Source organism: Podarcis pityusensis, assembly GCF_964106645.2.
Source record: "Podarcis pityusensis genome assembly, chromosome: 16".
In the NCBI taxonomy this organism is placed as follows: domain Eukaryota; kingdom Metazoa; phylum Chordata; class Lepidosauria; order Squamata; family Lacertidae; genus Podarcis; species Podarcis pityusensis.
The window spans coordinates 2,801,594-2,825,931 of NC_138041.1; the positions used below are offsets into that span (position 1 = coordinate 2,801,594).

The 24,338-nt window shown below is 49.3% G+C and overlaps 1 protein-coding gene across 2 annotated transcripts in view; it reads left to right on the plus strand.

The window, feature by feature from the left end:
• The window catches only part of LOC308465785 (semaphorin-7A-like), a 30,640-nt gene continuing 6,302 nt past the window's right edge, over positions 1 to 24,338 (plus strand). The window contains exons 1-10 of one of the 2 annotated variants that reach the window (XM_080986019.1): positions 1 to 436; positions 9,550 to 9,689; positions 10,892 to 10,954; positions 11,974 to 12,069; positions 12,591 to 12,699; positions 14,251 to 14,349; positions 19,145 to 19,287; positions 20,956 to 21,134; positions 22,162 to 22,270; positions 23,830 to 24,034. In XM_080986019.1, the coding sequence (XP_080842145.1) occupies positions 352 to 436; positions 9,550 to 9,689; positions 10,892 to 10,954; positions 11,974 to 12,069; positions 12,591 to 12,699; positions 14,251 to 14,349; positions 19,145 to 19,287; positions 20,956 to 21,134; positions 22,162 to 22,270; positions 23,830 to 24,034 (1,228 nt within the window). In that variant the 5' untranslated portion in view covers positions 1 to 351. The remainder of the gene's footprint in view (positions 437 to 9,549; positions 9,690 to 10,891; positions 10,955 to 11,973; positions 12,070 to 12,590; positions 12,700 to 14,250; positions 14,350 to 19,144; positions 19,288 to 20,955; positions 21,135 to 22,161; positions 22,271 to 23,829; positions 24,035 to 24,338) is intronic. The other variant, XM_080986020.1, reaches the window with a different exon arrangement.

Here is a 24,338-nt window from a genome sequence, read left to right on the forward strand (position 1 = left end):
TTCCGCCACCTTGCAAATCTCTTTGCTGTGCGGTTCTCTTTCGCCTGCGACTTAAAACAAGGGGCAGGGCAGACAGTGATGGTTGGTCATGGTCCACCCCACCCTCCTCGAGGAAGCTATGCTGACGTTTGTTTCTCCTCTGCCGGGTTGGTGGGGATGTAGTTATTTATTTATTTCGAAGGGGCTATAAATTAGGATAGCGAGAGCTGGGAGGAGAAGTGCACTCAGCTCTTGACAGAAGCCGGAGGAAAAACAGCGCCTGTGGAGTTTTCCTTGCTGCAGACATCCATCCTTGGGAAGCAGACATTCTCTCTTCCTCCCCACACAGACACCCCCCCCCCAAAAAAAGAGATGAGAGGCCTCCGTTTTTACCTGCTCTCCATCCTCTGCCTCGCCTCCTCCCAAAAGGTGCCCAGGCTGAAGCTCAATCTGCAAGGTTTGTGAGAGAACTATTTTTTTTATTATAATAGTGCCTGCAATTTCTTTTTTTTTAAAAAAAGCCAATCTTGCATTCATCTTAGATGATCTAACCAGAAACATTCCCTCCCCTCCAAAAAAAAGGGGGGTGTATATACGATAGCTTTTAACTTTATTTAATGCATGGTAGTTGCAGGAGATTGGTAATAAGAACAGGTTAGAATTACCTCTGTTCAGCTTTCTGCATGAGAAACTATTTGCAGATTTGTGTTCAGGACATCCTAGGTGGTCGTTCTGCGTTTGTTGGGGAGTCAGGAGGGGCTCACCCCACCAGCCTGAAAATTGGGGGTCTGCTAATCCTTTCATGGTCAGGGTCCATTTGTGGGTGTCGTCCCCCACCCCAGCTTTGAGATACTCGGTAGAAAAACAGATATATAACCTAAGATGTTATGCATTCCTTTTGCACAGAGGCATGTTGGATGAGGAGGAGGAGGCGGTTGCCACGGAAACCTGTTTATCATTAAGCACATTTTAGAGAGGACCGGGTCTGGCTCAGTCACTCTGAGCCGACCAAGCTGCTTGTTTTCATCTCTCGATCTCAAGTCTGACAGGGAGAGATTTCACTTGTGGGCAGGATGGGCAGCCCCATCTGCTCAGAGTAGACCCATTGAAAGGATTGGTTTCGTTGGGTCCACTCTGAGGACGCCTAGCACCAGAGACAACATATGAGAAGCTGCCTTTTACCAAGACAGACTCATTGGTCTCTGGAGCACAGCATTCCCAACACTGACTGGCAGCTGCTCTCCCGGGTTCCAGACCAGAAGTCTTTCCCAGCCCTGCCTGGGGATGATGCCTCTGGGGATTGCATGCCTTCTGCATTCAAGGCATGTGTCCTGCCAATAAGCCAAGTCAGAACTTCGATATCCCCTGCCCCATTGCCAGACAAAAGTCTGTTTTGGATGAAGCCAGTTTGCAACTTCCAAGGAAAGCAGTCAGGTCACAGGGTGGGGCAGCAAAGGCAGTTATTATTATTATTATTATTATTATTATTATTATTATTATTATCCTTTTGCTGGCTACAGCCTGACACAGCAAAGTGCATTCGAAGCGCACCCCTCCCATCTGCCCGTTCCTTTGGGTCAAGACGTTTTGTTTTGCCAGACCCGGCGGTGCACATCTTTCTTGCTGGAACCAAATCTTGCTTGCAGTGCGATGCAGATGTCTGGGGAGAGGGACAGATGTGGCTTCCAGACAGATAATTCCACTGCCAGATCAGAGATGAAAGGCAGGCGATGTCCCTGTGTCACTAGACAGCATTGGGGGGGGGGTTTCCTTTATCTATTTGCACCAGAGCTTCCTGAGCAGGCGCAGTCTATCTGAGCAGCTAGAATCCTGATTTTCCGAAGCAGTGCAGAGAGGGAGGCCCAACAGGCTTCAAATATTGTTGTTGTTGTTGTTTAGTCGTTTAGTCATGTCCGCCTCTTCGTGACCCCCTGGACCAGAGCACACCAGGCACTCCTGTATTCCACTGCCTCCCTCACGCTGGTCTCTTTGAGAACACTGTCCAACCATCTCGTCCTCTGTCGTCCCCTTCTCCTTGTGCCCTCCATCTTTCCCAACATCAGGGTCTTTTCCAGGGAGTCTTCTCTTCTCAGGAGGTGGCCAAAGTCTTGGAGCCTCAGCTTCAGGATCTGTCCTTCCAGTGAGCACTCAGGGCTGATTTCCTTCAGAATGGAGAGGTTTGATCTTCTTGCAGTCCATGGGACTCTCAAGAGTCTCCTCCAGCACCAGAATTCAAAAGCATCCATTCTTCGGGGGTCAGCCTTCTTTATGGTCCAGCTCTCACTTCCATACATGCTTCAAATATTACATAAGATAATGACAGGTTTTTTAAAAACATATCTAGGGTTGGTTGGAAGATTTGGAACACACGCCTTCCTTAAATCACTTTCCCAGCTTTCAGGTGTGGTCCTTGCTAGTCTGCAACAGGGAAGGCACATTACTTGGTGGTAGGGAATCTGCCTGGCTTGCAGAAGGTCCCGGGTTCAAGTCCTGGCATCTCTAGGTAGGGCTTGGAAAGATCCCACCCCCACCCCCGCCTGAAACCCTGGAGAGCTGCTGCCAGTCAGTGTAGGCACTTCTGAGCTAGGTGAAGCTCTGTCTGGGTGTGAGGCAGCTTCCTCTGATCCTATACTGAGCCACGAGCTCAGTGGCAAAAGGATCCTGAACATCATAAGGTGTCGTAGTGATGAGTGCTTTGAACTCTGTAAATCGGTGGTGATAGGCAATCAGGGATGCTGCGGTGCAAACAATTAGGGACCAAACTCATTTGTGAGCTTCTCTGAGTGATCCTAGGATTAAGCCTCACCATCGCGTGGGACGAAGTCGACCTCCACACCCTAAATTTAAATCACATGACTTCCCACCAGTCGGGAATCCTGGGAACTGTAGTTGACTGCCCACCAAACTGCAATTCCCTGCACCCATGAACTACAGTTCCCAGCATTGGGTTTTAAATATAGGGTGTGTCCGAAGCCGAATTGTTTGTCTATGAAATGCCATCGTCGCCTTTCAAGAGGCATACGCCTTCCTAATGTACTGTGCATTTTATAATTGTGAAAACACCCATATTCGCAGTTAAAATCATTTGAACTTCAGAGGCAGGAGTCTCTTTCATTTCAGAGAATGGAGAGGGCTGTGTCATCGTGAGAGCGGCTTCCACTTCTGCGGAATGATTTCGGCAGAACTTGCTGGGGAAACCGTAGTTCAGGGGTAGAGCATTTGCAGAAGAGTCCAGGTTCCGTCCCCGGAATTTAAAAATAAAAATAAAAATCAGATTAGCAGAGGAAAGTGGATTTTGTTTCCCCCCCGGCCTCAGATCCTGGAAAGATGCTGTGACTCAGAACCGACAAGCCTGCTCCAGACAGACAAATAGCCTGATCTGGTAGGAGCTGGGTTTCCTACATCCCTAATCCAAGACCCCCACAATTTTTCCTGGACCCATAGACATCTGGGGCGGATGGCAAAAGGCCTCTTGGCTTATCTCACCCTTGTGGTTCACAGATACGTGATTTGGAGAGGCGAATGCATCTTCTAGCTGCAGATCAAGGAATTTCCATCTTGATGATGTTGGGCAGAGCAGCAGCTCTGGGGCAGAACACCTGCTTGGCCCCACTTTCAATCTCCGCCCCTCTCCCTCTGAGAACCCAAAGAGCTGCTGTCAGTCAGTGCAGGGAATACTGAACTGGATGGAGCCTGGCTTGCACAAAGCGGCTCTCTGCGTTCCTCTTTAAATAAACATGAGGACTAGGAACTTGGTTGTTTTTAGAGGAAGGAAGCAGCCCAGCTCAGAGGCTAGAGAGATCTGCTTCACTTGCAGACGGTCCCGGGTTTAATCGCTGGGAGAGACCCTCCGTCTGAAACCCCGGAGAGGCACTGCCAATCTGTGCGGACAATACTGAGCTAGATTGACCAAGGGCATAAGGCCAGCTTCCTGAGGGCCTCGTGCCACTAAATAGGCCATTTCAGCAGCGAATGAATCAGCGTAAAGGTAAAGGGACCCCTGACCATTAGATCCAGTCGCGGATGACTCTGGGGTTGCGGCGCTCATCTCACTTTACTGGCCGAGGGAGCCAGCGTTCAGCTTCCGGGTCATGTAGCCAGCAGGACTAAGCAGCTTCTGGCGAACCAGAGCAGCGCAAGGAAATGCTGTTTACCTTCCCGCTGGAGTGGTACCTATTTATCTATTTGCACTGGTGTGCTTTCAAACTGCTAGGTTGGCAGGAGCAGGGACCAAGCAACGGGAGCTCACCCCATTGCGGGGATTCGAACCGCCGACCTTCTGATCGGCAAGTCCTAGGCTCTGTGGTTTAACCCACAGCGCCACCCACATCCCATGAATCAGCTTAGCAACCCTTTAATAGAGGGGCGAGGCAAATTCATGGAGGAGAAGCCGATCGTTCGCTACTATCCACCATGGCTATGTTCTCCGTCCTCGGTTGGACTCTGGAGGCCAGTCGCTGAGTACCACAAACGGACAGGGGAGTTCTTGCACTCGGATCCTGCTGGAGGGCTTCTCATTGGGGTACCGGGTTGACTGTTGTGAGAACACGATGCTGGACTAGATGGGCCCCTCTGTGCCTGATCCAGCAACCGGGCTCTTCTGAGATTCTTGTGGAACCTCCAGGTCCAGAGGCAGTCTATCTGGACTTCTAGGTAACTGGGGGCATTTGGCTGCTGCGAAAGCAGGGAGGCTGGACATTGGGCCTGCCCAACATTTTCACTCCGGCTGGGTTGTTGTTTTGTTTTACTCTGGGGCTAAGGCCTCAAATGCACAAATGCTTTGGCTTTTATTTATTTCTTGCTATTGCGTTTATGTTCCACCTTTTTCTTCTACGGAGCTCAAAGCGACGCACACGGTTCTCCTCCTCATTTAATGCCCACAACAGCCCTGTGAGGTAGGATAGGCTGAGAGGCAGTGACTGGCCCCCAAGTGGGCGAGTGCAGATTTGAACCCTGGACTCTCCCAGGTCCTAGTCTGACACTCTAGCGACTACACCACATGGGGTCTTTTGGGGGGACGGGGATGGACATAAGGACAGCCCCGATGTTTCAGACCAAGGGAAGCCCACGCATGAGGTCTGAAACCACCAGCTCTCTTCCTTAATGCTGGATGGCGAGGCTCTCCCTGTGTCCTAATGAAGGGGGTAGACTGCCTTTGTAAATGGGGGTTCCATTCTGAACGACCATGGCTAGCAGGAAGAACCCTCTGGAGCGGGGTCCATCTGAGGGGGTCTGGCCTAGACAAGTTCCCCGCAATGGCCATTCAGATGCTCCTGTGAAGCCCTCCGGTAGGCCACCATGGCAACAGCCTTCTCCTGCTGCATTGCTACAGGTAGACTGCCTCTGCATCTGGAGGCTCCATGGGGGTCTTCATGGCTAACTACAGCCATTAAAACCCCCTATGCAGCCCCTCTCCATCAGTTTTCCTGCCTTTTGCCAAATCATGGCTCCAAATTCCATAGCCATCTAGGAACTGGCACAACTGGGGTCTAGACCCCACCCCAGTCCTTTCCCCTAGGTTCTGAGCAATGTCTAGTAAGTAGGAATAAATGGCCTTTGAGGAGGCCAAGCAGGTGTTTGTCCCCTTTACTGCAGAAAGATGCACTCTGCACATCCTCAGAGAATCTCTGCACATCGGGTTTTTCTCAACGCTTTGTGGAAGGTAGGAAAGGCACTCTGCACCTCCTCAGGGGATCCCTGCACACTCGGAGGTTTCCCAGACCAGATAGTGCTGCTTTCAGGCATATCTGAGACCTGGGCATGACTTTCCCCTTGGCACCAGAGGCAGTGCCACACCTGAGATTGGATTGCAGGGCCTGGCTGGGAGCCAGCAAGACAGCCGCTCTCTTCCAGAAACAGGAGGCTTTTTTTTGCAGAGAAACAGAGGAGGAGGAGATTTTATAGACTGGGTCAGGCTAGACTTGGCACTCTCTGCAGTGCGGATAAAAAGAGAGCTGCGAGCTCCAAGAGGAGGGGAGGCAGGGAACACAAAAACAACGCCCCAGATTCGTTCTCCGATACGCAGTTGCCACCCGCAGGGCTCGCCCTCGCAGACCCAAACTGCACGCTGCTCCTCATCAGAGAAGACAGCCTGTGGGTTGAACCAGCATTTCTGCAACGAGAGAGAGAGAGAGAGAGAGAGAGAGAGAGAGAGAGTCTCTCAGGGACCAGGTGGGATGCTCTGGTTTCCTGCCCTTTGAATTCCCATTCTGGCTTCCCAGTTCAACGCCCCCATTTGCGGATGACGGACAGTTTCTAGCCAAGAGTGACCTTAGGGGAATTTCCCCATAAATGCTCTCCCCGCTCCTCAACCCCACTGCAATGTTGTTGTCTAGTCATTTAGTCATGTCCGCCTCTTCGTGACCCCCTGGACCAGAGCACGCCAGGCCCTCCTGTCTTCCACTGCCTCCCGCAGTTTGGTCAAACTCATGCTGGTAGCTTCGAGAACACTGTCCAACCATCTCGTCCTCTGTCATCCCCTTCTCCTTGTACCCTCCATCTTTCCCAACATCAGGGTCTTTTCCAGGGAGTCTTCTCTTCTCATGAGGTGGCCAAAGTCTTGGAGCCTCAGCTTCAGGATCTGTCCTTCCAGTGAGCACTCAGGGCTGATTTCCTTCAGAATGGAGAGGTTTGTTCTTCTTGTAGTCCGTGGGACTCTCAAGAGTCTCTGCAATGTTAGCACAGGGCAAAGGAGCTAGGGAAGTTTGAAGCATAGGATTGCAGAATCGCAGACCTGGAAAGGATCCAGAAGGATCTAGTCCAAACCACGGCATTGCAAGAATCAGTGGTCCCCTAACCTTTGCTCCATAAGGTAAAAAGGTAAAGGGACCCCTGACCATTAGGTCCAGTCATGGCCGACTCTGGGGTTGGAGCGCTCATCTCACTTTATTGGCCGAGGGAGCCGGCGTACAGCTTCCAGGTCATGTGGCCAGCATGACTAAGCCGCTTCTGGCGAACCAGAGCAGTGCACGGAAACACCGTTTACCTTCCTGCCGGAGTGGTACCTATTTATCTACTTGCACTTTGATGTGCTTTCGAACTGCTAGGTTGGCAGGAGCAGGGACCGAGCAACGGGAGCTCACCCCGTCATTGCGGGGATTCAAACCGCCGACCTTCTGATCGGCAAGCCCTAGGCTCTGTGGTTTAACCCACAGCGCCAACCCACCCCTAATGTCCCTTTCCCCTATAAAAAAGCATTATTCAGAATAGCAGTTTGCACAATAAAAACACGATCACATTCAAAACATTAACGGTTAATTGCAAATGTAACCAAAACTGTTCAGATAAATTAATTCAATGAACCTGTTCTGGTGATGCCAGCTTTTCGGAGTCTGGTGGTCATTTACACCCCCAGTGGCCCCCCACCGCCTCTTGGCACCCCCTAGGTAATTTCACCACCCTCCAGGGGGCGCTACCACTCACTTTGGGGAACCCCTCATTTAAACGTTGAGCAAGGCAGTTTGCTAGGGACTTGGAAGGGATGTTCTGGGTCTGCCAGTGAAGAGGTTGGCCCATCAGGGTGAATGGGGCAGGGCCCCACTGGCCTCACTCTGCTCCCAGGCAGCTCCCTACCAGCCGGCCGGCTCACAACCAGTCCGGGGGAAGGAACCATTAGTGGGCTTCCTCCTCCTCCTCCTCATCTTCCCCAGCATTGCACTTTTCAGAAGGAGGAGGAGAGATGCAAAACTAGAATTAGTGAGTTCCTGCCTGCCATTGGCTCTCTGGCGCCACCTACTGCTGGGCTCCCTGCCTGCCACCCAACCTGCCCCAATGGGCACCATATATCAGGCATCCCCAAACTCGACCCTCCAGCTGTTTGGGGACTACAACTCCCATCATCCCTAGCAAACAGGACCAGTGGTCAGGGATGATGGGAATTGTAGTCCCAAAACAGCTGGAGGGCCGAGTTTGGGGATGCCTGGAGTAGTATTTTGCACATACAAGACAACGGCAAGAATCCACCAACAGCGTACGAATCAATATGGCTAACCTGATCCAAAACACCCACCCCACTCACATATGAAAATAAAATTTGCCACAGCCAATCACAAACAAACAACCACACCCTAGGGCAGGCATAGGCAAACTCGGCCCTCCAGATGTTTTGGGACTACAACTCCCATCATCCCTAGCTAACAGGACCAGTAGTCAGGGATGATGGGAGTTGTAGTCCCAAAACAGCTGGAGGGCCGCATTTGGGGGATGAGTGCCACAGATGGATGGATAAGATATAAGATCAATCCATGATGAGGAATTTCAGGTTCAGAGCCAAGGGTGGCCTTCCAACCCTGTTTCTCCAGCCCTGCTCATGGGGTGTAATTAAAACAGGGCAGGTTTATTTTTAATTGTATATTTTTGTAAAGAGCCCACCGCCGCTCTTGGTTTCTGTGCCGCCATGTTCAGTGTTCTCCTCTGCCCTTTCTCTGCCTGATTTTATTTTTTAAGCCCATGTATTATGCATTAACCGCATTAATATCGCCGCCCTGGAAGAGGAGTTCTCTGGACAGATGAGGCAGCAGAATGGAGCTTGTTCCATTGTACTCGAGCTTAAGTGGAAGCCGGTTATAATAATAATAATAATAATTTATTATTTATACCCCGCCCATCTGCCTGGGTTTCCCCAGCCACTCTGGGCGGCTTCCAAAAGAATATTAAAATACTATGATACATCAAACATTAAAAGCTTCCCTAAACAGGGCTGCCTCCAAAGAGAGAAAGCAGAATCTTTTTTCCAGTCTGAGGGCCACAATCCCTTCTGGGCAGCCTATCTGGGGGCCACAGAGGTGGCAGACCAACAAATGCAAATCTTCCCTCTGTGTAATCAGACAGCTCCTCTACACGCCTGCCCCCTTCCTCCAAGGAGACCTCAGGTCCCAGATCCATTCAGGCTCCAAACCGCCGTGCTGGTGCGGACAGGACGTTAACATTTCGAAAGACGGCTTTATCCCTTGCACGCCCAGGAGATCGCTGAGGTTCGTGGGAGAGTCTCTCCTGCAAGTCGCAAAGATCTCCGAAGCCTGCTCTGTAGGAACTCTGAAACCAAATAAACAGAAATCTTATAAATCTCTGAAAGTCGCTAAATAATAACTTTATGACCACTCACACCTCCACCACATATGTACAGTGGTACCTCAGGTTAAGTACTTAATTCGGTTAAGAACAGTTTCAGGTTAAGAACAGACCTCCAGAACGAATTAAGTTCTTAACCCGAGGTACCACTGTAATTATACAACCTTTAGAAGACATCTGAAAGCAGCCCTATACAGTGGTACCTTGGGTTAAGTACTTAATTCGTTCTGGAGGTCCGTTCTTAACCTGAAACTGTTCTTAACTTGAAGCACCACTTTAGCTAATGGGGCCTCCCACTGCCGCTGCGCCGCCAGAGCACAATTTCTGTTCTCATCCTGAAGCAAAGTTCTTAACCCGAGGTACTATTTCTGGGTTAGCAGAGTCTGTAACCTGAAGCGTATGTAACCTGAAGCGTATGTAACCTGAGGTACCACTGTATTGTTGTTCCTATTTCTCCACCGCATCTCCAACAATGACCAATATGACCCCCTCTCCTTTCAGATGCCCAGAGGTTCAATTTCAGTGAACGTGAGAGACCGGCGGCCATGTTCCACGAGCCCGGCTCCAACCAGGTCCTCATCGGAGGCCGGGGGAAGCTGTTCCTCTTGACGTTTACGGACTCCGAAGTCACTCCGAAAGAGGTACAGAGCTTCAGGTGGCGCAGTTAATCTGTGGAACTCGCTTCCACCGGAGGAACAGATTGCCAGCAATCGGAATGGTTTTAAAAGAGGGTTACACAAATTCATGGAGGAGAGGCGCATTGGTGGCTGCTAGGCCTGATCGCTGGGCTCTGGAAGCAGTGATGTTTCTAATGCCAGTTGCTGGAAAACTGCAGCTAGGGAAGAGTTGCTCTTGAGTTCGAATCCTGGTTTCCCTTTGGGGCAGCTGGCTGGCCACTGTGAGAACAGGATGCTGGACGAGACGGGCCATTGGCCTGATCCACCAAAGCTCTGTATGTTCTGAGGTCAAGGCTCAGAAAGGCTTGGGTTACTAGGGAGCACGTTTCTCCCTAGGAGGTGTCTGTGGTGCTGAAATGAACAACCAGGGAAGGGATGTACTGGTAGCTCAACTGTAGAGTTCTTGCTTTGGTTGCAGAACGTCACAAGTTCAATCCCTGGCTTCCCCAGGCAGGGCTGGGAATCTCCCTTTTCCGAAACCCTGGAGAGATGTTCCCAGTCATTGTAGATAATTATTTATTTATTTTTATTTATTATTTATACCCCGCCCATCTGCCTGGGTTTCCCCAGCCACTCTGGGTGGCTTCCAACAAAAGATTAAAAATACATGAAAACATCAGTCATTAAAAACTTCCCTAAACAGGGCTGCCTTCAGATGTATTCTAAACATCAGATAGTTGTTTATTTCCTTGACATCTGATGGGAGGGAGTTCCACAGGGAGAGCGCCACCACCAAGAAGGCCCTCTGCCTGGTTCCCTAGAACCTAACTTCTCGCAGTGAGGGAACCACCAGAAGGCCCTCGGCACTGGATCTCAGTGTCCGGGCAGAACGATGGGGATGGAGACGCTTCTTCAGGTATACTGGACTGAGGCCGTTTAGGGCTTTCAAGGTCAGCACCAACACTTTGAATTGCACTTGGAAACATACTGGGAGCCAATGTAGGTCTTTCGGGTGTTATGTGGTCTCGGTGGCCGCTCCCAGTCACCAGTCTAACAAAACTTCTGACTCAGTAGAAGGCAAATTCCTGGGTTCCAATCCTGATGTCCTCTTTCTCTTGAGCTGCATCCCGGGACCAGCATGGGGCGAAATAGCCTCCTAGTTTTCGCGGGGGGCGTAGGGTTGGCGTCCCCCAGTTTCCTCACCAGGGTCTCTCTCCTTGCTCCAGGTCCCCCTGAAGGCTGATGAGAAGGCGGAAAAGGACTGTAAAAGCAAGCCCGGAGCAGCGTGGGTAAGGAGTTGTGGGGACCTGGATCAGTGAACTACAAAATGTTTCCTAAGTAAAAGGAGACAATGGTGGGGGGCGTGTCTCAACTTCCTGCCCCACTTGTGCTGCAGCGCCACCAGTGGCTGGAGGGGGTACTGCAGCGCCAGCAGGGATCACGTGGCGACGCAAGGAGCCAATAGGATCCTAGCTGGCCCTATTACGCTACCGCTACCGCTGACTCGGGTCTCAGTCTGCGCAATGCATCTTTTAGGGGCCACCCTGGCAGAACTCCCGGCCTCCATGTTTGTTGAGGACCCTTCACAGATGTTAAGCCACCAGCAGGCGCAGACCATTGTGTAAATCTCCTGGGATCAGCACCTCCACAGCCAATCTGGGCGCCTGTTTTGGGATGCATTTTGCATTTTGCTGTATAACCCACCCAACCCTTAGGGCTAGAAAGGCTGCATTAAATTAAATAGTTGGCGCCCCCTAGTGGCAAGGAGGGCATGGTTCATCAACTCATGCTTGCTAGAAATATGTTATTTTACATACACACCCATATATATATATATATACACACACACACCTCTATTTCTTCTCTGTTTTCTGTATCCTCCTCCCCTATTTCCTAGAAGAAAGTTTTTGCTGTTTTGTTTTTTTAAAAAAAATGCATTTATTGCACTGAAAATGTTAAATGTAAATATTTCAAGAGTGTGCATGCAAAATGCAAACTCATGTTTTCCAGCAGCATGAGGTTATCAATGGCAAGGGGAGGGTGGCTTGAGGAGAAAAGGGTATTTCCCTACAACTTCCCTCCAAGAGATAACTTTTTAACAGAGTAGAACTGTCCCCTGCTCTAACAAATATACATTGCTGCTTTTATTGAGGTTTGTGGGGTTTTTTGTTGTTGTTTTACAAATATCGATGGATCGGTTTTATTGAAGCCACCTTGAAGGATGCCATGGAAGTGTGGGTCATAAATGTTAAAATAAATCAATACGCTTGTGTTTTTCCTCTGCCCTCCCCATCACCTTTCCTCATAGGACGACTGCGATAATTTCATCCAAGTGATCGAGAAGCTGGACAACAAAATGATGGTCTGTGGAACCAACGCAGCTTCTCCCAAGTGCTGGTTTCTGGTGAGCTTGAGAAATATCAGAGTGGTGGATGGAATCTGCAGGTGTTTTGCCTATTTTCATTTCATAAAAATTACCGTATTTTTCACTCTATACGACACACCAGACCACAAGACGCACCTAGTTTTTGGAGGAGGAAAACAAGAAAAAAAATATTCTGAGTCCCAGAAGCCAGAACAGCAAGAGGGATCGCTGCGCAGTGAAAGCAGCAATCCCTCTTGCTGTTCTGGCTTCTGGGATAGCTGCGCAGCCTGCATTCGCTCCATAAGATGCACACACATTTCCCCTTACTTTTTAGGAGGGCAAAAGTGAGTCTTATAGAGCAAAAAATACGGTATATGTTGTTTGATTGGAGGTGGGGAAATCTACCCTCAGAGCAGTTTTAAAAAGAATAAAGCAATGAAATTATCTTTAAAAACAATTTTAAAAAACGTGGCAGGAAGTCACATGAAAATCGAGAGGCCGCGAGTTCAGTTGATATATCAAAATGCATTCATTTTTCTTTTTTGTCTCTTTACTCCAAGGTCAACACCACGACCTTCCAAACGGACAAGCAAGGCCGGAATATCACCGCCTCAGGGGAAAACATCTCACCAGCATCACCATCCCAGAACGCTGTGGTCATCACTGTAGGTACGGAGTAAGGAAAGGCGCAGAGGGAATCTTCCTGGCTGGTTTTGTTCTGCTCAGATTTTGGGTTTCGAATGTTCAAACGGCAAAATGTCTTTGTTAAGTTGTGGGTGAACGTATCAGACGACACAGCGATTCTTCAAACAGCTCTTGTTTGTTCACAGGCTAGAACAGAACTGAACTGAAGGGTTCAGCCAGCCTGCTTATATAGAGCTCCACTAGAACGCAACAGTAACCATTTTCTGTAACTATCCAATCACTGAATGTCACTTTCAATCCCTTATTTGCATATGTGGACCTGAGTGAAAACTATCTACAGTATCCCCCTGCTGGCCCAGGGTGAGAACTTCAGTACATAACAGTCTTGGTTCACAAAGGCAGGGCCCGATTTAGGTTTGATGAGGCCCTAAGCTACCGAAGGTAACGGGGCCCTTTATATGTCCAGCTGTCCTTTGTCCACAACAAATTGTCACTGTTTTTTGTGTTGAATATATGCTACAGTCATACCTCGGGTTGAAGTAGCTTCGGGATAAGTATTTTTGGGTTGCGCGCTGCGGCGACCCAGATGTAACGGAGCATGTTACTTCTGGGTTTCGCCGCTCGCGCATGCGCAGACGGTCAAAATGACATCACGCGCATGCGCGGAAGTGGCGAATCGCGACCTGTGCACGCGCAGACGCAGATTGTGTTTGCTTCTGGATGCGAATGGGGCTCCGGAATGGATCCCGTTCGCATCCAGAGGTACCACTGTATATGGTAATTGATGGATCTCATAGGTATCGAAATCCATTTGCACATGTTGCCAGGCAGTCACTCCATGAAGAATGTAGGCACCCTATATATAGAAAGGAGCAAACCAGTGATATTTTAGGGAGCAGGCGGGGCCCATGACTTACATCCTAGGAGCCTACACAACACAAAACACTGTTGCTGTATGTAGGTTTTATTTTATTTGCTTTTTATCTTATATTTTGCAAATGTACATCCAGGTATTTTTTTCCCTTTAAATTTTTTGGGGGCCCCCACGAAGTGAAGAAGAAGAATTTGGATTTGATATCCCTTTTTATCACTACCCTAAGGAGTCTCAAAGTGGCTCACATTCTCCTTTCCCTTCCTCCCCCACAACAAACACTCTGTGAGGTGAGTGAGGCTGAGAGACTTCAGAGAAGTGTGACTGGCCCAAGGTCACCCAGCAGCTGCATGTGGAGGAGCGGAGACGCGAACCCAGTTCACCAGATTACGAGACTATTGCTCTTAACCACTACACCACACTGGCTCCCAAGAGAGTGGGGCCCTAAGCTATAGCTTGTTTAGCTTATACGTGAATCCGGCACTGTACAAAGGGCTCTTGTCTGTCCCACTAATTCTTCATGGAGTCAGTTGCACTGATGTAAAATTCTAGTCCACATGGTGGAAGAAATATGTAAGTTTGTTAGTGTGATCACAAGCATCAGGAGTCAGGAAGAAGGCAAGTCTATGTTTCGGCTCTCATAATTTCGAAGTTTGCAATGGGCGACTCACATTTTTTTCTTCCCCGGCATGTTCCAATTTCAGAAGACACCCTTTACTCTGCATTGTCTGGGGGGAAAAGCAGCATCCAGAGAAGCTATGGGAAGAAGAAGGGGCTGAAGACAGAAAACAGCTGGCTGCCCCGTAAGAAACTCTCTCTCCCTCTCCCATCCCTTTGTATATGTCTTAAAACTCCTGGTTTTTATTTATATTTTGGTTGGTTTTGGATCAACCAGGGGCAGCTTACAGACCATGCATTTAAGGCATGTGACTTCCCCCAAAGAATTCTGGGAATTGTAATATGTTAAGGGTGCTGGGAAGCATAGCTCTGTGAGGGGCAAACTATAGTTCTCACGACTCTTCTGCATGGGAGAAGCTATGTGCGTCAAATGGCTTGTTTTTGAACATTTGCTTTCACTGGCATTTTTAGGAATATTTTAGATAAACGGCTCGGAGGTTTTGGGTCATTGGGCAGTATGGAAAACCTGTGAAATAAATACATTAAAATAAATAGAACATCGTCTGCAAGTAACAAAGGCTGGGAGTGGATAAGGAAAACACCATTGGGGTCCCTGGCCTTTTGTAATTCTGAGGAAGTGCTGCAAGTGCAAAACACAAAATGGTTGCCGTGGAGTCTCGACGTAGCACAAAATGGCTGCCCTGTTTAAGAGGGCAGGAAATGGGCATGGCCACAAAATGGCACCCATCAATCACCCTGTAATAAACAAAAATCTGCCCTTATTCCCTTATGGGGAACACAAGAGCCCTTATAGAGTCCTTTGCAGGTTCTCCATCGGTCGGAGAAAAGAACAGAGGCCAACCAGAAAATATTGAGAAGCAAAGCAGCTCGTAAGCCTGATCTTTATTGATCTGTTGCAACATGGTGCTCCCCTCACATGCAGGAGAAGGAGGAGGACCCAGAACAAAGGTGTGCCAGCCCTTATATAGTGTGATGGGACGATGAGCTGCTTGTGTGTAAAATGCCACACAATTCTTGTAAAGCAAAGGCCCCAGGACGTGGTTCATAAACGATTGAAAGCACGCGGAGCCTGCTTGTAAGCCGAAGGGCATAACTAAATATTCAAATGCCCCCAAAGGGGTGAACATGGTGGTTTTCCATTCATCCCCCTTCCTTATTCGTATCAGGTTGTACGCCCCCCTCAGGTCCAGTTTAGTAAAAATCTTTCCCTTCCTGACCCTTGTCAAAATGTCATCAATTCTGGGCATCGGGAAAGTCACTGGTTCTGACACTGCATTTAAGGCCCTGAAGTCCACTACAAGCCTGGGTTTGTCCGTGTTTTTTTTATCCACAAAAAACACTGGGCTGCCCCCCACCGCCCTGGACTCTCTGATGAACCCTCTCTTCAGGTTCTTGTCAATGAACTCCCTTAGCTCCTGCATCTCTCTGTCTGACATGGCGTACAGCTTGCCTACAGGGAGCTGTGCCCCAGGGAGTAAATTGATTTGACAGTCAAAGGGTCTATGTGGGGGTAGTTTGTTTGCCTCCCTCTCGCTGAAGACGTTGCTCAGGTCGGCCCTTCTCCGTTACTTCCGTCCCTGCTAGAGTGGCTCTGGCCCCTCCTTGAGCCTCCCGCTCTTTGCAGTGTTCTAGACAATGTGCTGACCCAAAGGAGACCACTCTCTGATGCCAGCCCACTAGCGGATCATGTAACGCTAGCCAGCTCATCCCCAAAATAATGGGAGCTCCTCCCAAGGTAGCCACATTAAACGCTATTAGCTCAGTGTGTCTTGCTACCCTCATTATCATTGGGACGGTCTGCTGGCTGACTTCTCCTCCCAGCAGCTCCCTTCCATCGATCGTGGTCACCTGCAAAGGGTTACTTAAAGGCATAGTCTGTATCTGGTGCTCAGCAGCAAACTCCTTACTCATGAAATTGCAGGAGCTGCCTGAGTCCAATAGCGCCTTTATCTTTAGTGGGTGTCCGTTAGGCAGCTCTAGTAACACCTCTATCACTAGGGCGGGTTTAGGAGGTTCCGGCGTGGGCACTTTCACTGCTCTTTGGCCTGGCTGCTGTGCCCTGACGGTGGCAGCCAGGCGTTGGCTTTTACTTGCTCCGGTACCTTTTCCTCCCTCTCCCCAACAGCTCCCGCCATTCCTTGCCATTCCTTTCTTTGGGGGTAGACTCTGGCAAAATGACCTGGCTGTTGGCAGAGATAACATTTCTTGGCGCCCTTCCCCTCCTTCTTCCGCTCTTCACTGGGCTTTGAAACTGCGCGCGCGCGCGCTGTTCCAATTTCCATCGGCTCTCCCGGCGGGAACAGTGGCTCTGGAATCTCTGGAATGCGAAGCTCCCTCCAACGTTCCCCCTTCCCTTCCCGCCTCTCCAAGGCTCTCGCCTCTTGGCGCGCTCCTATGGTCAGCGCTGATTTGGTCAGCTGGTCCATAGACTCCGCCCTGGGCGCCCGGGAAAGTTCATCTTTCACAGCCGAAGAAAGCCCTTCTTCAAAGAGCATTTGAATGGGTTCCGCCGATAGATCCCACCCCAATTTATGGATCAACATGGTAAACTCAGTCCAGTACTCATGAACAGATCGGCTCCCCTGTTTGCACGCCCTTAACTGTCTGCGTACCACTCCCTGCTCAATATCGCTGGAAAACATCAGATCCATGGCACGAAAAAACTTCCTCGTGTCCTTCAGGATGTCATTATTCGTTGCCATCAGGGGCCTCACCCAGTCTTTCGCCCCCTTTTCGAGATGCCCAATCACAAAAGCCACCCGCGATTCCTCGTCGGGAAAGTCATCAAACTGCAGATTAAGGGCATATTGCATCTCTGTCCTAAAGGCATGATAGTCCTTGGGCTCCCCCCCAAACTTCTGTACCAATCCTGGCAACTTTCTGGCGAGCGGGGTGGTTTTCCCCTTCTCTGCATCTTGAGCCCTCCTCTCCTTGAGCCTCGCCGTCTGCAGCGCTAGCTGGACCTCCAACGCCCGGTACCTTTCTTCCAGGCTTGGACCCGCTCCAGCTCCTGCTTCTCCGGTTCCGGCTGGGTTGCTCATGATGCCTTCTCCTGCACAAGCTGCTCACGGAGTCTGTCGGAATGCTGTGATGGGACGATGAGCTGCTTGTGTGTAAAATCCAAGTCCCTCAGAGTTTGGTCAAGTTTGCAAACCTCTGTCTGTAACGGAGCCCCTTAAACATGGCTCCGTCAGTCGCTGGCAGATTCCGACAGTGGTTGCTTTCGGAATCGCTTCCAACATAAAAGCTCCTTAACGGAAACACGTCTTCTGGACTCTCTGCGTGACAGTTTCCGGCGAGGAGTGGGTGTCCCTACAGGAGGTCCTGAAACCTCCCCACTGTTTTCGCTGGAAGTGTCTCTGAGCCATCCCTCCAGCTCACTTTCCCTCCGCTCACCTCCTCTCCCCCTACTGGTTCCCTCTTCAGCTGCTGAGTCTCTCCCAACCTGTGTGAGCCCTTTCACCTCCCTTCCTTCCGATGGCAGTTCCCTGACATATAGACATTTTAAATTGCCCGCACTGGAGCTCAAGACCACCCCCTCCACCAGAAACATCATACCTACATCACAGAAAGGGCGGTCTGCAACAGAAATCTGAGTGTGTTGTTTACCTCCTGTCTGGCAGGTTACCTGTTAATGGTCACTTGATTGGATACCCTGGGGAGCCTGGCCAGTCTTTTGTAATGATAAATACTTAGTTCCTGAGCCAGGTCATAGGCTCACCCTATTCATACACAGACAAACCCTTCAGGCAGGATTTGTGAAGGAAAAGACAATGGGGAGGTTTTTCCATTTGCCTTCAACCTTGCAGAGAAAACATTTGGTCAGTTTGGGAATCAAAATGGTTTCTGGGCTCTTTTCCTGTGCTGCTTCAGACATGTGGTTTATATATTTATGTACATGTTTGCTTGGTACATTTATGAACGTTTCTTATATATATAAGACCTTAATTTTTTTATTTCAGCCCATCAATGGGGGAAAGGCACCCACATCAGCCACCGGCCGTGATTGCTCATAAAGCTAATGTCTTTGCAGCTCTCCTCTGAAATGCTTCTTCCCCCGCCATTTTGAGAGCCACATTTGTTTGCAGGCATATGTCCTGGCCCAAGGACAAACATGGATGGTACCACCCTTTTCCCATCTCTCTGTCTCTCTTCCTAACACCTCCTTTTTGCTAGTCTGTTCCTTCCTGTCCCACTGGCTCTTAGGGGAAGTACAGTGGTACCTTGGTTTACAACCATAATCCATTCCGGAGGTCCATTTGTAAACCAAAACAGGTTGTAACTGTTAAGTTGTGGGTGAACATATCAGACGACACAGCAATTCTAAAACAGCTCTTGTCTATTCACAGGCCAGAACAGAACTGAACTGAAGGGTTCAGCCAGCCTGCTTATATAGAGCTCCACTACAACGCAACAGTAACCATTTTCTGTAACTATCCAATCACTGAACGTCACTTTCGATCCCTTATTTGCATATGTGGACCTGAACTATCTACAGTATCCCCCTGCTGGCCCAGGGTGAGAACTTCAGTACATAACAGTAACCCAAGGCCCGCTTTCGCCAATGGGGCCTCCAAAAAAAAAATTGTTCGTAATCCAAAAAAAAAAGGGTTGTAATCCCAAAAAAGTTTGCAAACCGGGACATGCATTTCCGGGTGTGACGTGTTTGTAATCCAAAACATATGCAAACCAGACTGTTTGCAAACCAAGGTACCACTGTAGTGATTGCTCTTGCTTATGAACGGAGAGCTTGCAGAGGACTTTTGGAATCTGGTTAGATACATGGTCAACAGGAATAATCGCTCGCAATACATGGCTGCCCATCAGCTGTTGACTGCAATAATGGGGCCTCCATGTGTAGATCCAGTCTATCCCTTGAGAAGGGCTCCTCTCATGTGTGTTTTTCCGAGCACAGGTCCTAAATACCAGTCGTACCATTTCAATTCTCTCCCGCCCCAGCAGGTGCGGAGTTTGTTGGCGCCGCCCTGCTGGCGGAGAAAGACCAGAGCAAAGACGAAATCTTCTTCTTCTACAATGAGGTCAACCAGTCGGCCGGGCTGGACGAGGAGCCTTACAAAGCTGGGCTCGGGCGTGTCTGCAAGGTTAGAGCAAGGCTGTGATGTCTGGGAAGAGGTTTCCACCTGGAGGGATGGGGCGCGGACCAGTTACATGGCCCGTGGGCAGGGGCTAGGGGGAGCTGTGGTCCCAGCAGCACCCGGAAGGCCGCTTAGACAAGTGCCGAGAGCAGGTCAGTAATAACTCACGGTGTTGGTAAAGCTCTTTATTCAAAGAGACAAGGCAGCTCAGGAAGCCAGGCCTAGTGAGCACAGCAACTTGTCACAGTAGAACTTGCCCCTATGAGGCAGTTGCGAGGACTAAAGGTCCCTAAAAGGTAAAGGTAATGGACCCCTGACAGTTAAGTCCAGTCGCGGATGACTCTGGGGTTGCGGCGCTCATCTCGTTTTACTGGCCGAGGGAGCCGGTGTTTGTCCGCGGACAGTTTTTCCGGGTCATGTGGCCAGCATGACTAAGCCGCTTCTGGCGAACCAGAGCAGCGCACAGAAATGCCGTTTACCTTCCCGCCGGAGCGGTACCTATTTATCTACTTGCACTTTGACATGCTTTCGAACTGCTAGGTTGGCAGGAGCAGGGACCGAGCAACGGGAGCTCACCCCGTTGCAGGGATTCGAACCGCCGACCTTTCGATCGGCAAGCCCTAGGCTCAGTGGTTTAGACCACAGCGCCACCCGCGTCCCAACTAAAGATCCCTGCCTTCCCACAATTGCATAAGTCTGTTCCTACCCCTGGGTCCTTCCCAAGCAATCTGAGACTTCCTTGCCTTGTCTGTCTCTGCTCCACTTCATCCCTCTTCTGGGAGAACTGGTCACAGCAGGAGGGGGAGAGTCCTTGGCATACCCTCCAAACATTTCTCCGATGAAAATGGAGACATTCTATTCCATACCCTCCAGCATTTTTCTGATGAAAATGGGGACAGTCTTTTCCATACTCTCCAACATTTCTCTGATGAAAACAGGGAACCAAACAGAGGGTCTTCTCGGTGGTGGCACCCGCCCTGTGGAATGCCCTCCCATCAGATGTCAAGGAAATAAGCAGCTAACCTATTTTTAAAAGACATCTGAAGGCAGCCCTGTTTAGGGAAGTTTTTAATATCTAATGCTGTATTTTTTTTAACACTCGATTGGGAGCCGCCCAGAGTGGCTGGGGAAACTCAGCCAGGTGGGCGGGGTATAAATATATTATTATTATTATTATTATTATTATTATTATTATTATTATTATTTCCTCTTCCATACCTTACAACATTTCTCCGATGAAAATAGGGGTGTCCTATTCCATAGCCTCCAACATCTCTCCAATGAAAATAGGCATTTCCTAAGGAAAAACTGGACATTACAGGATCAAATCAGAAACCAGGATTCTGTAAATCTCGGATTGTCCCTGGAAGATAGAGACACTTGGAGGGTCTGCCCTTGCTTCTTCACCAGCTGGGCTCCTCTCTGTCTCCTGGCCCCACTCCCCTCCAGCCTCCACTTCTGCCTCGGAGTCTGGGCTGCTCTCTGCCACAGCCTCCTCCTGCTCACCAAACCCTGTTACCTCGTCCACCTCCTCCCAGTCTGCTCCCTGTGACCACCCGTTGTTGTTCCATCACCACTCCCTGAGCTCTGAGTCTTCTTCTCCAGCTGGTGCCTCCCTCCTCTCCTCTGAATGCATCCAGCCCGCCCATGACATCAGGTCTTCTGCCCTTCCAGGTGGACCAAGGCGGCAGGCCTGTCATGGCGGATTCCTGGAGCACCTTCCTCAAGGCGAGGTTGGTGTGTGGACACCCCACCGAGCCCATGCGCTTCCACCGCCTCCAGGACGCCTTCGTCTCCAGGAAGGAGGGCGGTAAGGGCGAGACGGTGCTGTATGGCGTCTTCTCCAGTGCATGGTGAGTTAAGGGCAGGGCAGGATTCAACCCAGCTCCCATATCAAGGCCAGCCTACCTTAGTCGCATTAAGTGCACTACAGTCATACCTCATGTTACGTCCGCTTCATGTTACGTTTTTTTGGGTTACATCCCACGGCGACCCAGAAGTACTGGAAAGGGTTACTTCCAGGTTTCACCACTCACGTGTGCGCAGATGCACAAAATGACATCACGCGCATGCACAGAAGCGTTGAATCGCAACCCGCGCGTGCGCAGACGTGCCGCTGCAGGTTGCGCTCTTTTCGTGTTGCGAACGGGCCTCCAGAACGGATCCTGTTCGCAACCAGAGGAACCACTGTATAAGGTTTCTACCCTCCGAGATCCTGTGCAACAGAGTTGGCAAAGTTCCCTTTTAAAGCCAGGAAGACAGGTAATAAAAATTTCAATAATACATCTAACTTGTTATAACTTGTTATAAGATGTTTGTTTCTTCAGCTTGTAAACCGCCTTGAGTATTGTAAGATAGAAAGGCGGTATACAAATTAAAAATGATGATGATGAAGATGATGATGATAAAGGCAAGGGCATGCAAAACCTAAACATACTGAATGATAACACCCAATCTAAAATCATGACATCCATATTTCTGTAGCCAGCATAGGGGATACACCTGTACATCTGAAACTAAACTATACGGAATAAAATACCACCACAACTGGGTAAAAATGGCCTGAATCTTCCTGTCCTTTAGAGACCCATAATTCGTGTGCTACTTTTTCCTGAAATAAATAAATTCCAGATTTCTTTTAATGCCACAATAATTGAGTCTGATTTTTTAATGCCATTTCCACTGTTGTGCTTCAGCCAGCAGCATCTATGTCAGAAGCTGCTTTTGACAAAATGTCTTCGTCGTATCATTCACAAACGTGCTAGGAGTATTCACTGCAGAGAAAAGCCGATTTTGAGTTTGTGATTTTGTGCTTCCTGGAATGGTCAGTCGGCTGTAAGAATGACATCACACCAGTGTTTTTGGTTTTTCCCCCTTTAGGGGTTCATCTGCTGTCTGTTCATACTCGATGAACCGGATCAGCAACGTTTTCAAGACTTCGAAGTTCAAAGGAGTCACCGGCCCCATCCCTGTGCCCAGACCCGGCATGGTAAGGTCATTACTGGCCCTCTGGGGTTTTTAAAAAGCAGAAACCTTACTAAACATCTTCCAAGACTATAATGTCCACTTGCACCACAAAGAACTCATAACCCACATGTTAAGTTGTGGGTGAACATATCAGACGACACAGCGATTCTTCAAACAGCTCTTGTTTATTCACAGGCCAGAACTGAACTGAACTGAAGGGTTCAGCCAGCCTGCTTATATAGAGCTCCACTAGAACACAACAGTAACCATTTTCTGTAACTATCCAATCACCAAACGTCACTTTCAATCCCTTATTTGCATATGTGGACCTGAGTGAAAACTATCTACTGTATCCCCCTGCTGGCCCAGGGTGAGAACTTCAGTACATAACAGTAACCCAAGACACTGGAGAGACCTGTCAGGAGTAAGCATGGACCAATGGTACCAAATAGTATGGGAAACAGCCTTACTAGAAAAATTAACCGATAAACTGAAACTGACACGGGGACAAATAGAAGAAGACGCCTTCACCCCGGTATGGCTCCCTTTTATCACATACACAGCCCAACACGACAATGACAAAAATCCACCAACAGCATATGAATCAATATGGCTAACCTGATCCAAAACACCCACCCACCTCACTCACACACGAAAACAAAGACCACCACAGCCAACCACAAATGAATAACCACACCCTAGGCCAACCACACCCTAGGCCAACCCCAACCTCTCTCACCACCAAAGGAACACAAGTGAACAGCAAAGAACGTGCACAAGCAACGCTGACACCAAACCCTACATATAGTAAGTGAAATAGAAACATCGCCACCCGACCCCACCCATCTTTCCCCCTTTTCTTCCCAATGTCTCAACACATGAAACTGATTTGTAAAAAATGTTACACGGGGGGAAATCATAGAATAGAATCATAGAATCATAGAGCTGGAAGAGACCACAAGGGCCATCGAGTCCAACCCCCTGCCAAGCGGGAAACACCATCAGAGCACTCCTGACATATGGTTGTCAAGCCTCTGCTTAAAGACCTCCAAAGAAGGAGACTCCACCACACTCCTTGGCAGCAAATTCCACTGTCGAACAGCTCTTACTGTCAGGAAGTTCTTCCTAATGTTGAGGTGGAATCTTCTTTCTTGTAGTTTGGATCCATTGCTCCGTGTCCGCTTCTCTGGAGCAGCAGAAAACAACCTTTCTCCCTCCTCTATGTGACATCCTTTTATATATTTGAACATGGCTATCATATCACCCCTTAACCTCCTCTTCTCCAGGCTAAACATGCCCAGCTCCCTTAGCCGTTCCTCATAAGGCATCGTTTCCAGGCCTTTGACCATTTTGGTTGCCCTCCTCTGGACACGTTCCAGTTTGTCAGTGTCCTTCTTGAACAGTGTCCTTCTTGAATACAAGAGAGAGACATTGCACACACTTTTGTAAATCAAGAAAATCTTTAATAAAAATAAACAACCAAAAAGCAGGAATCTTTATTTATTTATTTTGTACAAAATGTTCATTTCTCCTACACACGCGCTGACTTATCCCCGTCTACCTTTCTCTCCTCCTGCTCAGTGTGTGCCACCAGATGGTCACCCTCCGTTGCCCAAATCTACCCTGACCTTCATTAAGGACCACCCCGAAATCGACTCGGTCATCTACCCAGATGAAGAGCACCCCCTCTACATCCTCCAGAACAACGACACGTACACCCAGGTGGTGGTGGATAGTGTGCAGGATGCTGCTGGCATCTCCCGCGATGTCCTTTTCCTGGGAACAGGTGAGCTTGGCTGGCGGCCACGGAGGGGAGACCAGGCTTCCGGCACCACACTCTTGCTCTGTGGAACTGCTTGTCCATGGGGATCATCGTGCTATAAGAAAAAAAACTTCTCCCTTTCCCTTATGGGGTGTTGTAAAAAAAAAAATACTGCTCTTTTTCCCCTTATGGGTACCCAAGAGCCCATATAGAGTTCCCTATTGGTAGGAGAAAATAACAGAGGCCAACCAGAGAATACTGAGAAGCAAAGCAGCTAGTAAGCCTGATATTTATTAACTGTTGCAACAGGGTCCTCACTCACCACACG